General features: G+C 38.9%; 1 protein-coding gene across 1 annotated transcript; it reads left to right on the top strand.

The window, feature by feature from the left end:
- Window positions 1–7,204: 7,204 nt before the first annotated feature.
- LOC122013894 lies at window positions 7,205–15,649 on the top strand. The gene is made up of 3 exons (XM_042570107.1): window positions 7,205–7,399; window positions 14,684–15,131; window positions 15,339–15,649. The coding sequence occupies exons 1-3, from the start codon at window positions 7,205–7,207 to the stop codon at window positions 15,647–15,649; spliced, it is 954 nt and encodes a 317-aa protein (XP_042426041.1).
- The last annotated feature ends 1,319 nt before the right edge of the window (window positions 15,650–16,968 follow it).

Consider the following 16,968-nt stretch of genomic DNA (forward strand, 5'->3'; position numbering starts at 1 on the left):
TCATCCACTTGGTCTTGGCCGGCCCTAGCTTGGGTTCCAAGCTAGCTTGGCCGGCCCCATTGGATGGGTAAAAAGGTGGGTATGCGGTGGGTATAAATCTCTATATACTAGAGGCTACGATAGGGACCGAGAGGAGGAATTGGTTTTGGTCTCCCGATGAAATTAAGCATCCCGTGTTCGCCCCGAACACACAACTTAATTTCATCAATAATAATTCATTCCACTAAAGAACTATTATTGAACTACCGCACCGATCCCAAATTACATTTTGGGCTCCTTCTTATTTTGAGTGTGTTAGTCTCCCTGTGTTTAAGATAACAAATGTCCACTAATTAAGTAAGTTACTGACAACTCACTTAATTAATATCTAGCTCCAAGAGTAGTACCACTCAACTTCATCGTCATGTCGGACTAAGTCCACCTGCAGGGTTTAACATGACAATCCTTATGAGCTCCTCTTGGGGACATTCTCAACCTAGATCACTAGGACACAGTTTCCTTTTATAATCAACAACACACTATAAGTGATATCATTTCCCAACTTATCGGGCTTATTGATTCATCGAACTAAATCTCACCCATTGATAAATTAAAGAAATAAATATCAAATATATGTGCTTGTTATTATATTAGGATTAAGAGCACACACTTCCATAATAACTGAGGTCTTTGTTTCTTTATAAAGTCAGTATAAAAGAAACGACCTCTAATGGTCCTACTCAATACACTCTAAGTGTACTAGTGTAATTATATAGTTAAGATAAACTAATACCTAATTATACTACGACCTTCCAATGGTTTGTTCCTTTCCATTATGGTCGTGAGCTACTGTTTATAATTTATAAGGTACTGATAACATGATCCTCTGTGTGTGACACCACACACCATGTTATCTACAATATAAATTAATTGAACAACTTCATTTATCATAAATGTAGACATTTGACCAATGTGATTCTTATTTCTAGATAAATGTTTATACCAAAAGCTAGGCTTTTAGTATACACTCTAACAATCTCCCACTTATACTTAAAGACTAAGCTGCCATATCTGCTGCCATACATTTGATTCCCAACCCTTTAACATGTCCATCAAAAGATCTCGCCTTAAGGACCTTAGTGAAAAGATCTATAGGTCATCATCTGATGCATTCTAGGCAACAACAACTTCTCCTCGTTTATACGATTTCTCGTATTGGGTGGTACTTGCGCTCTATTGTGTTTACTTGCCTTTATAGACTTATGGTTTCTTCGAGTTTGCTACTGCACCAATATTATTACAATAAATTGTAATAATCTTTGGACAAACCAGAAATCATATCTAAGTTTATCTTGAGGTTATTGAGTCATTCAACTTTTATGGCTACCTCAGAGGCTTGCCATATACTAAACTTCTATGGTGGAGTCCAGAAAAACACCTATGCTTATCACTCTTCCATAGTTTTAAAACAGAGATTTTAATTTTTAAAACTTTCCTTATTTGAATTAGGCCACATGTTTTAATAGAGAGTTTTAAAAGTTTTAAAACTTTCCTTTTTTAACCATCCTCATGGTTTAAAAAAAAAAGGGAGATAAGTTTTAAAATTAAAATTTTCTATCATCATGTTAAAAAAGAAAATTTTATTAGAGAAGTTTTAAATTTTAAAACATGGTTTTAATTTTTAGAACTTTCTTTTTTTAACTCCTACTTTAGGAAAGAGAGCTTGTAAATTTTATAAAAGGATTTCTTCTTGTAAAATTTTTAAAAATTATATTTCCTTTATTCCCTTGATGAGGTGGCCGGCCACCTTGCTTGGGCACCAAGCAAGGTGGCCGACCATAATAAAATAAATTAAAATCATCACAAAATCAAATTTGGTGATTGATTCAATCAAGAGGAAAGAAAATGAAAAATTAAAAGGAAAAAGGAAAAACTCTTGGATAATTTTATTTTTTGTAAAAAGTTTTTCCTTATTTGCCTTGGGCAAGTAATATAAAAGAAGGGGTGAGGGGGCTTCATGAAAGACAACTCTTATTCTCTTGCTTGGAGATCTCTTGGTGGCCGACCCTCTCCCTTCTCCCTTTCCCTTTGCTCTCTTCTCCTTGGTGGTGGTGGTGGTCGGATTTTAGAAGAAGAGGAGGAAGCTTTTGGGTGGTGTTCATCTTGGAGGATCGTCGCCCACACGACGTCCAAGGCGAGGCGAGGAATACGGCAGAAGATCTCGAGGTCATTAGCTTATAAAGAGAAGGTATAACTAGTAATTTTCTTCCGTATCATACTAGTTATTTTCTTTGTATGAATTCTAAATACAAGAGACAATTAGATCTAGTTTTTCGAATTTATTTTTCGAGTTTGTGTTTTCTTCTTTTTTGAATTTGTGATTCAATTGTTCTTTTTGGTTAACCTAGAGTTATTTAAGGAAATTAAATATTAGCTTTCCTTAAAAGGCTTTGCCTAGGCGGTGGTGGTTGCTCCCATATCCAAGAAGGTCATGTGCCTCACCATGCAATCCTGGAAGCCAATTTTGGAAATTAATATTTAATGAAATTAATAATTTAGGTAGATTTGAATCAATAGTGTTAAGTTCCGCTTGCAATTCAAATCTAAACCATTAAGAACAGATAAGTTAAATTTGAAATCAATGATGTTAAGTTCCATCTACGATTCCTAATTTAACTTCTAAAGAACACAATAGGTTATTTAAGGAAAGGTTCGACACTTTTATAAAAAATTTTGTACAGTGGAACCGGTACATTTTCCTAGGATTAACCAACAACTGTCGCTCGAGTGACCGCCTGGTCTCCTCTCGCCGTCCGACACTCGGCCGCCTATATCGCAGTTCTGGGGAAGGCGATCGGCGGCGATAACTCCTAGGAGTCGGCTGCGTGACCGCAGGGACTCCGCGATAGTCGCGGGTGTTGTGGGTTGCCGATTGATAAAAGGTATAGAACATAGGAGTCAATACCTTTCCCTTGGACCTTGGTCATTCGGCAGCCACGTGCTGGACGACGTGTGGCCTTGCTTCCTGATATGGTCGTGCCACATCGGTTCGCGTCCCTCTCAGAGGCTAGTGGCTGATCGGCGGCCTTCGTTCGGTGTGTACCGATGGTTCTGATGGCTGTCCTTTCTCGCGGGCTGCCTGAGCTTCCTCTACGTTGATATACTCGCTGGCCTTCTTCAGCATATGGTTGTAATTGCGGGGTGGCTTTCTGATAAGCGAGCGGAAGAAGTCCCCGTCGATGAGCCCTTGGGTGAAGGCATGCATCATAATTTCAGACAAGACCGTGGGAATGTCCATGGCCGCCTGGTTAAAGCGTTGAATGTAGGCCCGTAGAGTCTATCTCGACCCTTGCTTCATAGAGAACTGACTGACGCTAGTTTTCTGATAGCACCTGTTTCTCGCGAAGTGGTGGAGGAAGGTCGTTTGGAAGTCCTTGAAGCTCTGAATCGACCCGTCCGGCAATCTTCGAAACCAACGTTTTGCCGAGCCAGATAACGTAGTGAGGAAGACTCAGCACTTAACTCCATTTGTGTATTGATGAACGGTTGTGGCGTTATCGAACTTACCTAGGTGGTTATCCGGATCAGTCGACCCATTATATTCGCCGATCGCCAAGGGTGCGTAGTGCCTTAGCAGAGGATCCTGCAGAATTACTTCGGAGAATTGGCGGTTGTTCCGCTCGGGGGATGAGTTAGCTCAGGGCGCTTTGCCCTTTCTCGCATCTTGAGTGGGAGCTTCGTCTGATGAAGACCGGTCTCGATTCACTTGCGCGATTTCATATGACGTTTGGAACAAGGCCCGATGGAATGGAATCGGGGCGGGCGGCGCCTCTACTTGAGTGCCGGTCGGACCCCTGTTTTGGCCCCATATGGAGAGCTATTCCGGTCGGTCCTCATACGCCGCTCAGCCTCCAAATGCTGAGGTTGCTTGTTGCGCCAGCCGATCGGCCAGCGTCTTCTGTTGCTGCTCTATTATCTTGGCCTCTCGCGCTTGTATGAGCGCGTCGAGCTCCTCTTGAGAGAGCGTCACAGTGTGCTAACGTCCAGCTTCTTCCATCTCCTTGGCTCGGATTCAGGTGTGTTCCCACAGACGATGCTAAATTTGATCCTGTCCAAGGGCTGAGTAGATGGGCGCTGGGGATATGACGCTCCTATTGACTGGCCGAAGGCGTAGAACTCCTGCTGACACGGACCTGCAAGCACAACACCGAGCCGGGGAAGGGTTCTCAGGCGATGGCCCTCCGACGCTCAAGTAAGATCTCCGGAGGAAAGAAGTAAAGCAAAGAGGAAACGAAAACTGTAACTACAGTAAAGCATAGAGCATACCTCCGTTGAAGTCCAGGGGTCCTTATATAGGGATCCCCAGACGCATGTGCACGCTCCCCAAGGTGTGTGCACGCTCCCCAAGGCATGCACATTCCTCAAAGCATACCTGTAATGGACCTATCAGAAAAGCGTGTCTGATGCCATACCTCAATAGCCCAAGCATATCCCTGACGTGATAGTGGAAACGTCCATCGTATGATTCTCTACCTGACCATGCCGCCCACCATGCAGCTTGCCGGTGGCACTAATCCCTAGGAAGATATTCCCATCTACTCCTTTTGTCTATTATCGGGCTGAGCGGGGTAGCCGCTCGGCCAGTCAACAGCTAGCTGTTATCATGGCCGGGCTGAGCGGGGTAGCCGCTCGGCCAATCATCCAATTGTCCTGGCTTCGTCTCGCTGAGTGAAGAAACCATGTCCGTCGGGCCGAGGTCGCATTCCCCATTCGCCCGAGCGGGGGGCCGCTTGGCCCTCCTTCCTGCAAGAGCCATGCCTGAGTTTTCTGAGCGTCGGAAGCTCGGCTTCAGACCGAGCTGTAATGCAGCATCAGACACACACACGTCCGCTCAGTCGGATACTCACGGCGTTGACCATTGACCGTTGACTTTGACCTCCCACATGCCCCGCCTTCTTACTACCGGATCAGTAACCAACCGAGATTCGTATTCACTTAATAGTAATCTTTGCTTACTGAAATAAAACAATGCATACAAAAGTTAATAGAAATAATGATAAAGATTGAATATCATACCAAATGAGAAAATATAAAGTATTATTTCATATTCACTTAATAGTAATCTTTGCTTACTGTTAATTATAAATGCATTTCATATTTATTTAAAATTATAATTACATGATAAATATAAAAAATCAATAATATTTCAATGAAAAGTAAAAAAAATATACCAGATGATAAGACCAAGCTATAATTCAATGAAAGCGTATCCATTTTTCCTGGATCATTAGAATCTTCATGAAGTTGATTTGTTAATTCATTCATTATAGCCTTTATCAAAATATGACATGTTGATATTTATTAAATACATAATGATAATTAAAATAAATCATTTTTGCTACAACATATTTGAAGAGTATAAAATAGCTTACCAATCTTTCTGCTACAATATTACTTGAGGGACTTCAATTAGTATGAGTAAAGCAAGCCTGGACTAATTCAACTCATGATGGAGGGTGTCCCTTTTCTTTTTCCTACAAATATTCAAGTTCATCCCAATCTAATAAACAAGTTTTCCACCTTCAGTTACTTCAATAAAACTAATCAACAAAAGCTAATAAACATGTACTTGGTATATATCCAAAGAGCATCAAACTTGAAGAAAAATATTATATTAATGTAATCAAAGTTTGAGGCTTATAAGATCCATTGAGTGGCTGTGTAGGCACTCACATGCTCTTTAGTTATAATATATATACCACTACCTGACTACCATTGGGGTGGTTTTCTTTTCTTTTTTTTAAGGTTCAAATAGCCCTTTTGCTTATGGTTTTTTGTAAAGTTGGAAGAAGTCAGATGGCCGCAGTAGCAGCAACAACAAAAAGCAATAGAGGAATAGCAACGGACAGGAGGCAGCAAACATCCAGAGTTGGTGAAGAGAGGTTAGAGTCCATCGCTGTGCTTGTACTTGCCATGCCTATTCCTCTATCTGCTGTCAATCTCAATAAGAACATAGCACTAGCACTAGGTGGCAGCGACAACCAACAGCTAATGCACCATCTGCTTCATATTACAAAACCTACATCTACTTCTATTATCTGCTTCCTATTAAAAAACCTGCATCACTTCCATCTGCTTCCATTATATGCTTCCTATTAAAAAAACCTGCATCACTTCCTCTTGTTGCTTTTTTACTGCCCTCTGCTCAATCCCATACCTCCTGATCTCATCACTGCATCAGGAGAAGCCTCTTAATGGATCCCAATGGTAAATTCTCTAAAGCATTTTAAGATCCACCATACTCATCTCATTTGCTGTAATTCATATACTACATAATATATCACTGACAACAATAAACTTTACTTAATCAATAAAATGCAAAATTTTCTTGAGGTTAATGTGCAAAAGACAAACTCTACCATTTAGAAAGTTTGGGGATACTAAAACTTATATAGAATTATAACATGAATAAGATGAATTACCAATTTGTGCTGCACTTGAGCAAAAGATGTCCATCCAGTGGTTTGATGCATTATCTTGTGCTTTCTAGCAGCTTTATTTTTTCACACCTTTCCTAGACACATCAAGTGAAGTAAACAAATAATAAATGCAAGTTTTGAGAATTTCATTATGATAAATTGAAATTTGTTTTATCATGAAATAGGTAAAGCAGGGAGAACCAATAGGTAGAATTCAAAGTGAAATAAAATTAGAGAACCATATATTTTAGAAAATATATTACATTTCCTAACATGCAGGATTCATTTACTAAAGAAATGATTCATGAAGCAAGGATTCATTTATTGAAACAAGGATTCATGAAGCAAGGATTCTAAGTAACAGATGATGTAAAAGGTTTTAATAACATGCACAAATCAAATTTTATTATTAGTTCTTCAAGTTACTCAGGGATTAGGCAAACTAAGGATATAACTGAAGCATAATTCATGAAGAAACAAGTATCCAAATTGTTAGAAAAAGAGGGAGAAACCTTAGATGAGACGAATGGTGGCTTCGGCGCAGTGCTGAAGAGAGAAGAACTGGGCTTGTGGAAAAGGGGAGAACTGCGGTAGAGATGGGGCTCAGCAGCGGTAGAGATGAGCGTAGCAGCAGAGACGGGCACAGTGGCGGAGATGAGGCACAACCCTAAACTCCGATTTCGCTGTAGAGAGGGAAGCAACAAAGGATATATAGGGTGCAACGGCGGTAGAGATGGGGCGCAACAATGACAGAGACGGGGCTCGACAGCGGTCAAGACAAGGCACGACGGCGGAGATGGGGCGCAGTGTCGGAGACGAGGCTAGCCCTAAACTCTGATTTCACTAAGGAGAGGGAAGCGGTAGAGGATAAACAGGGCGCAACAGCGGTAGAGATGCGGCACATAGACGGAGACGAGGCGCAACAACAAAGACGATCAAAGGTGCAGCGGTGGAGATGATCGAGGGAGAGCGACGGTGGAGACGAGGCATGTGCGTTTGGGAAAAGTGTGCAGTGACGATGGAGACGGGGCACGCGTATTTGGGAAAAGTCTATCTTAGCTAGGTTAATTAACATGTACATGATATAAATTAGATTAATTAATTTATTATTTGTCAAGACATTTTATAAATGTGTCATGATAAAGGGTGTAATCAAATATTATATTTTTATAGTTAATTAGTTTTAATAAATGTCGCTATAAAGGATTTATAATGACATTTTATAATAAATGTCGTAAAGAAAATGTCCTAATAGACCTTTTTTCTTGTAGTGTCTTGTGGCAGTAGGATGCTCAGCAGATGAAACTCTGCTTTGACATTTGCCACATAGTCGGCCTGCTCCTTCTTCGTCCACTGATATTCTTCCTTACCTTCAGGTGCTATAAAACTGAACTTTATTATTAAAAGCAATTCAAAATCGGTTTTAAAGAATACCTGCATTCTCTTTTTCTAGCTCGTGAACTCCCCCTCAAACTTTGGAGGGTATATTGTCGATCCGACCATCGATTCAGTGCTTCGATCAGCGGTTAGTCCTCTTGAAGCATTTTGACTCTGATACCACTTGTTAGGACTCTTGACAGTCGGCTAGAGGGGGTGAATAGTCCCTGCACAAATCAAGGAAAAATTATCTTTCTCGGACTTATAACTTAAAATAACACTTGCATAAATATAGAATGAATAATAAACTCAAAGATAGAGGTATAACAGGTTTACTTGGTTACAACCGGGGAGGTTGTTAATCCAAGGAAGATGAAGTCGAACTAATTTCTCCTTTAGGTGGAGAAGCCTCTTTATAGCAATGAAAGCTCAAAATGACAAAGCTAAACAGAAAAGAAAGTGTGTACAAGTGTTTCTTAGATCTTTCTTGTTCTTTATAGCTTCTGGGAGCAGGGCTATTTATATAGCCCTATTCGGGACGCCTGGAAGGGTTTCAGGTGCCTAGAATGGGATAATATTTTATCCTCAACGCAATAGTACATGCTACATCGAATTTGGCTAAGAATTGGGTTCCGAGCGGCCCGGACTACTCCGGGCGCCCGGAATGGTTCCGGGCGCCCCGAAGGTGAAAGTCAATTTTTAGTTGACTTTCTCTTCGGGCCTCTAGCTTCAGCTCTGCTTGTTTGGGTCCAGGTCTTCCACTCTGGCTCTACTCGCTTGGGTGATTTCGGCCATCCGGAATAGGGCTCACCCAAACCCAACTTTTGGCCTTCTCGAGCAAGCTTCCGCTCCGGCCTCTCATCCCTTGGAAATGTCACGCGCCTCCTTCTCGCCCGTACATGTACTCTTCTACAGCACCTTGTCCCTCAGATGCACCGAGCTCGTCGTCTCTCTGCCATGACGTCCTTCTCGCTAGCTGCCTCTTTTGCTCGACATCCTGTGCTCCTAAGTTCCTGCACTCTTAGACATAGGGTTAAACACAATAGGACCTAACTTAATTTATTTGATCACATCAAAACTATCTTGGGTTACCAACACTATTGGATGAATTATGTCGATAATATCTATGTTGGTGATCATATGTATCTGGTGTGGTGTTAGAGGTATCTTGTTGATTTTACCTACGCTATAGGGTGCATACTTGTATGTGGTGCATGTGTCTGGAGTTGCTACTTATTAGGTTTGTTGTTTAGTAGATACTTGTTGGAGCTATCCATACCTATAGATTTAGGTGTTTGATGGATGATGTACTAGAGGTTCTTATGTTGGGGGCGATGTTGCTTGATGATGGCTGTATTGGTATCATGATTATTTACATCATGTTCATTATTGTATTACATGCTGACTACCATTGCTCGCTTGTGGTATGAGCTAGTCATCAATCATATGTAGACATGTTAATGACCATCTGCTCCCCTATGGTATGAGCTAGTCATCAGACATATTAGCGTCGAACACTCGACCACTCATGGTTAGTGGTAGTTGGAGCAGTTATTGCTTGTCCTGTCGTGCCACCCTACCACTCAGTTTGTGGAGTGGCATCTGACGTTGTGAGCAGTTAGGGAAGCGCACTGTCCACCTCGGTTGCTTTATAGTGGCTGGAGGGTAGTATAGTTGTCATAAACTCAAGCTTCTCAACCATACAGGGGTCGTGGTGTCTTGAGAGGTGGTGGGGGTGACCATGGAGCATGCACGTGCATTTTTGCATATGATGCGCGGTGCATCTGGGGAGATATATTTGCATACATGTTTAGTAGATACTATCTACATGTGATTGTGATATGTTGCACTTGTATGAGCTATGATTGTTGTATATGGTTGTCATGCTTCATACATATAATTTATTATACATGTATATGTTGTCGGTTATATTGCTAGGTGTTACAAGCAGGTTTGTTGATGATCTTTGGTGAGTTTACTGTTTATTACACCATGCTATTCGACCAGTTTGGGTATGCATATTTATTATATCATTTACAATCTTGACCTTATATGTTAGTACTAGATTTGGTAGGTTCATTTACTATGACATTATGATCATGATATTATGTGTTGGATCCAAATTAGGTATGTACATTCATTATGTTAGTTTATGATCATGTTCTTATTTCCCTGATGATACTGTATACTTTGATCTTCAAATTTTATATAGCTCATGCACTATCTTGTCTATTACCCGCTGAGTGACCTGCACTCACCACCATATTTGTGTATTGTCTTTAACTCAGGTAGCAGGTAGATGATTGTGGAGTCGCTTGGAGTATTCTGTTTGCCAATCCCACGTCACATCCGAGGATCATTTTGGGTTTTACTTCTTACTTTACTTGCTTTACGAATTTGTGAACTTGACATTGTATTACTTTGATTTTGTTTTGGAGTTTTTCTATGTTGGTATCTTGTATTTGTCTTGTTGTGATTGTGTGTAAAGCCTAGTCAGCCAGTAGTTTGTTGTTCTTGATTTATGTGCTTTCCTTTCATTTTTGACTGTGTTTTTAGTACAACTATGTGGGTTGTTTAATATACAACTGCATGATTGTGATCATTTTCTTCCAACCGAGTGGGCTATGTATATAATTACATGGTTATATATGTTCTAGCCGTGTGGACTATTGCTTATAGCTTGTGAGTAGCCATGTGGCATTATATATATGATTCATATTGTCACTATTATAGGGGAGATGTTGTCCGTTTATCGGGCAGAGACTCCTCTGGGGCATGTCAATTTATTGGTATCAGAGCCACAGGTTTATGAGGCTTATTTCCTATGTTTTGTGTTCTCGATGTGACTTTTCAAGTTTTGGGAACAGGCAGTGATAAGACATCTCTAAGCTATAGGAGGTAAGTTTGTATCACGGTTATCATACATTTTTATTGGTATATCTATAGTTGTCTATGATAGTTATGACATATGTTGGTACTCTTCTGTTAGTACTTATCTAGTGGTATGTATCATGTATTCTACGTGTGGGTTAGCTACTGTTCAGGTCTACCCAACTCTGTTGGAGATCAAGGATTACAACCTCAGGGGATTTCTTGTACCATACCATCGGTATTACTAATTTCTGTTACTAGTAGTTGGTTGAGAGTTAGAGTCACATACTAGTTTATGCTATTATTAGCTGGGTAGTGGATAGTATCTGCATACTCATATTAACTCAGTCAATAGAGTACCAACTTACTCATATTGGGTCAGTAGATTACCAATTCATTCTTGATCGATTTACTCTTGTTGGTTTGGTTGGTAGAGAATCGATTTACCCTTTCTAACTTGGTCAGTAGAGGATTGATTTACTCTTGATGTTTTAGTTGTTATAGGACCGATTTACTTTTGTTGGTTCGATCAGTAGGGGACTAACTTACTCCATTTCATAGAGATTCTGACTTTTGGATTACTTATACTTGATTAGATAACTTGGAAAGAACATTTGAGTACATGACTTGTACCAATGTAGAAAAGATTGAATTAGTCATACACCATTGTCGGCTCGACCAGTTTTAGAGGATCGTTGTATCTCATTCCATGGAGATTTTGACCTGGACTGTATGTGCTTAGTGGGATGACCTAGAAGGTACATTCGGATATATAACCCCCACTGATGTGGAAAAGTGTAGAGCTAGCTACTTAGTACTTATAAGATACAACTATAAAAGGGTGCATAACTTGTAGAGTACATTCGGACATATGACTTGTACTAATCGGGATAGATGAAGATAGCTGCTTATTCTTTACATAACCATGCACCACGTGAAGGAAGATGCAGAAGATGATTTTTGAGATCAAGGCATCACTTGGTAATTATTTTAAGGTATTTTGAGAGAGAGTACTTCTCTACCTCCATTGGTGGCATGATGGTTTATAAGGCAATGGTCAGTCGACTCGCCTAATGTTGTTCCATGGGAGATCTTGACTAATGGATATGGTTGGATATCCTCGATGGTACCTAGAGTGAGTTATACATATGACCCTCAATTATACGAAGAATGTGGTGCTAGTTGATTAACACCTATGAAGTTTTACCGTCATCAAGTGGAAATATCAAATGATTTACGAGGAGTAGAGCGTCGATTGACAGTTATTTTGATCAGCTATTTAGTGATAGTGCTCCTCTATCCTTATATTCATGGTTTCTCACTAGAGGTTACTGAACCTCAGGTGGAGCAATCGTAGTATGGATGATTACAAGACAATGGTTAGGCATCTCAACTAACATTATCTTTATCAAGTAGCTTAAGACCTTGACTACATGACTACTTGAGGTCTTGAAGTCTATATTTCATATCAGAGAGTTTGACCTTTTGTCAACAATTGTTGGAGGGCATTTATGGGCACAATTATAAGAGTTGTGGAGATATCCTCTTGATGGGTAGACTCTTAGTCAAGAGGTTAAGTGACGCTTTGGACTTTGGATTATCATTCCTTTACTGTGGATAGTTGAGTATTTGAAAGGATGAGATTTGAGATACTCTTTAGATATTTTTAGATAAGATTAGTAGAGCCTTTATACTCATATCTCATGGATAGACCGTATCTCTACTATGTGGAGAGTTGTTGATTATTGATCAAGAAGTCAAGGAATATCTCTTGGACTTTAGTAGTCATACACCTTTAGTAGGATGGTGATATAATTTTTACATCTTGATAGTACACCATGATGAATATTGGTCACTGGGGAGTTATCAAGTTTGATGGATGTTGAGGGTGATTTATGATTGATGAATATTGTGAGATCAAATGTAGTAACATGTTGTCTTTTGATATTCTATTAGTGGATATTTGACTTGATAGTCTATTATTTGATATTTGTTATTGATAGTGACATGGAGAGTAGCAGGTCCATGATATTTGTGGATTTGGTGATCAGATTACAAACTTGTTGTCGGTGATCTTATAGTTGAGGGTGTCTGTGGTATGGATATTATGAGTCCTTTGTATTTCCATTTAGGTTTACCAATGCCCTAGATGTTTTGATAGACTCGATGAATCTAGTATTCCTAAGGAATTTGGATCAGATTGGTATTGACTTCATTGACAATATTGTGATTTATGCTTGATTCGAGGTGGATCCCGAACAACAACTTCACATACTTCTGGAGATGTTTCAACGAGAACATCTTTATGTGAAGTTTAGTAAATGCGCATGTTGGGCTATCTTCTGTGGGATTTCTAGGGACACATTGTCTCTAGCAGGGGCATATCAGTGGACCCACAGAAGATAAAAGTTGTTACCAGTTAAGAGCAGCCAAAGTTTGTACAGGAGACTCGCAGTTTCCTTGGTCTGGCTGGATCTTACCGGAGATGGGTTGTGGATTTTTTCAGCATTATTATACCATTGGCTGGACTGTCTAGGAAGGGTATGGAACTTTCCTCATCAGATGCTTACGAGACCAATTTCAAGGGATGAAACAAAAAGCTGATAACTACACCATCTTAGTTTTACCTTCTACTGTAGACGGATTTCTACTCTACATAAAGGTATCGTACCAGGGCTTAGGTGAAGTTTTGTAGCAGCGTTGTTGAGTAGTTCCATGTGCTTCTCGACTGCTGTAAGACCATGAGAAGCATTATCTGACTCATGATCTAGAGTTAGTAGCTACAATTTTCATGTTGAAAATGTGGAGACATTATTTTTACTAGAGTTATTATTTTTGTGGGAGTTGATGTGTATTCCTGAATCACTTCCTACCTTAGAGGAGTTACTGCAGGAAGCACATCGTTCAGGATTTATGATACATTTGGATAGTACCCGTTGTATAGAGACTTGGAGCGTTCTTATTCATGGAACGACATGAAGAAAGACATTGCGGATTTTATAGCTTGATGTCTAGTATGTCAACAAGTGGAGGATGAACATCAGAGACTAGCAAAATTGTTCCAGTAGATTCAGATACTGGAATGGAAATGGGAGCATGTTACGATGGACATTATTGGGTGATTTCCCAGGACATGGAGATGATATGATACGATTTGGGTAATTATTGATTGGTTGACTATATGCTTCCTTTCTATAAATCTATAGGACGAATTCTTTGAATCGATTAGCAGAGTTAAACTATAGAGAGATTACTAGATCTCATGGTATATCTCTGAATATTGTTTCGGGTTGAGATCTATGATTCACCTCACGTTTCTGGCAGAGTTTATAGCAGATCGTGAGTATAGAGCTTTGTTGTAGTTGAGGTTTCCAACCTCAGACAGATGGACAGTCTGAGCATACTATGCAGATGTTGGAGGATTATTTATAGTGTGTTATGGATTTCAGGGGTAGTTGTGAGGACCATTTATAAATAGTAGATCTTACCCTCAGTGGGCTAGACAGTAGTGTGGAAGTAGCGGAAGTAGGGTGAGCTTAGAGCATCTATATCAGTTTCCCTATCAATATCCCTAAAATTTAAGGTAAACTATCAACTTTATTAAATTTAGAGAATCCATTTTCAATGCATGGTACATCAGCTACTCTATAATTTACCATATTTTTATTTATTTATTATTATTTCTCTCTCCTCTGTACTTTTTATTATTATATATATTAATGATTTTGCACCAACTATTCCAACGTATATATTCCTCCAATGACCATATTTTTTTAGTATAAAATCACATAATATCATGAGTACCTATCCATATCATCAATCTCATACAACTACATTTTTCCCAAAAATTTCCAATAATGTCTCATTTCATTAGTAATTATGATTATCTACTTTCTTCTGATGATGAGTTAGAAATAATTGTAATTGCCTTTTTAATTGAAGATTCATTAGATGATGAAGAAGGTTCGTGATCACAGATAATTCTCGGCAAGAAACGACGTGCATTTATTAGAAGAAATCCTTTGGAGGGTCACATACGTCTCTTCAATGACTACTTTGTTGATGCATTGGTATATCCTCCTAATATATTAAGGAGGAGGTTTCGGATGAATCATGACCTCTTTCTTCGAATTCTTAACAATGTGGAGAATCATGAACCATACTTCGTTCAAAGAAGAAATGCTATTGGAATGCTTGGGTTTTCTTCTTTACAAAAGGTGATTGTCGCCATGAGGATTCTTGCTTATGGAGTTGGAGCTGATCTCATGGATGAGTATGTAAGAATTGGAGAAACCACGGCAATAAAGAGCATGAAACTTTTTGTCAAAGCGATAATCTCGATCTTTAGAGATGAGTACTTGCAGTCTCCAAATAGCAATGACATTGCTAGATTGCTAACAATCGGTGAGAAACGGGGATTTCTAGGTATGTTGGGGAGCATTGACTGCATGCACTGGAAATGAAAGAATTGTCCGACTGCATGGAGAGGTATGTATACTGGTCATGCACATGAGCCAACAATTATTTTGGAAGCAATGGCGTCTTATAATCTTTGGATATGACATGCATTTTTTGGTTTACCTGGGTCACATAATGATCTCAATGTGTTGGAAAGATCTAATATATTTACAGAACTTGCTGAAGGTCATACTCCTAAAGTTAGCTACTCAATCAATGGCCACGATTATACTATGGGATACTATCTTACAGATGGAATCTATCCTTCATGGTCTACATTTGTCAAAACCATTCCAACACCACAAGGTCGTAAAAGGCAATTGTTTGCATCAGCTCAAGAATCTATGAGGAAGGATGTCGAGCAAGCATTTGGAGTTCTACAGGCATGCTTTGTAATTGTTCGTGGACCAGCATGGTATTTTTCTCAATCTGTACTAAAAGATATTATGATGGCCTGCATAATATTACACAACATGATCGTTTAAGATGAAAGAGATTCTTACCTTAGAGCACATGACTTTGATTATGACCAAGAAGATGATACAAACCTAGAACCAATTTTCCGTTATCCCACTTCTCAATTTGTGGATTTCCTTCAATGTCATCGCGACATTAGAAACAAAGAAACTCATTCACAACTACAATTTGACCTTATTGAACAGCAATGGATGCTACGAGGTGAAGAGTGAACCAATATCAACAAAATATGTGTTTTTATGTTACATTTTATTTACAATGTTATTGCATTTGAATTTAAGTTGGTTTTGATGTAATGTTGTATAATGAAGTAGCATATTTACAAACCATAACAAAATTTCAATTGTTGTTCTAAAAAATAGAATACGGTAGCATATTTACAACACAATAACAAAAGTATAAAATTTGATATATCAATTCTTCATATTTTGAAGAATTTATAATAGTCGTTTCATAATGTACTCTTGTTGCACTTCATCTAATCCACTAATATCCATCAACATAATCTTTTTATTTTTTTTCTTTTTCAGCCATCGTGATCAAACAGTCTTTCTGCTTCACCTTTTCATTTTCAATTTCTGTTTTCAGCTTAGTCTTCTCCTTTTCAATTTCTACCACCATATCTATTTTGGCCATCTTTTCATCATGGAGTTGCTTCTTGTCATTGGTTATTTGCTCAACCACTACTTCAAGTTGTTTCAATTTTTCTTCTTTGTGATTTTTTTTCTTCTCTTGATCTTTTTGAGCCTTCCTGCCTTGTGGTCTCTCCCAATGAGAGGACATTGAAGACAAGTCTTCATCTCCCAAATTTATAGTGTGTGGGGTAAAAGGAGAAGCAGAAGTGACTTTTCTTTTTTTTTCCCCTTGACTTCTTCTTTCTGCAATATTCATTTTGGTTGATATCTTAATATTTTGCAACAATGCTCAAATGTGAATTCATTGTTTTCATTCTCTTTGTAGCTAGCTTTGGCCAGCTTAATCTGTAAAGAGTACAAATTTATCATGATCAAAATTGTTTGCATATCAAAGAAAATAACTTGAACAAAAAAAATCTAAAAAGTGTTTACATATCAAATAAAATAACCTGAACCAAAAAAATATGTACCTTATCATTTTCACTATAACCACTTTGATGCAAGTTTTCAACTTGAGCCAAGCAAGCACAAAACTTATTGACTGAATGTTGGATAGTGCTCCAACTATTTGTTAGTGAGTGAACGGTTCGTTCTTGAAAATTAGGTTTCTTGCATTCATGGTAGTATTGATATACTCTACTCCAAAATGTAATGGATTTTTTATCGTTCCCAACAATTGCATCTAAGCTCGT

Source organism: Zingiber officinale, chromosome 8B, assembly GCF_018446385.1.
Source record: "Zingiber officinale cultivar Zhangliang chromosome 8B, Zo_v1.1, whole genome shotgun sequence".
Classification (NCBI taxonomy): domain Eukaryota; kingdom Viridiplantae; phylum Streptophyta; class Magnoliopsida; order Zingiberales; family Zingiberaceae; genus Zingiber; species Zingiber officinale.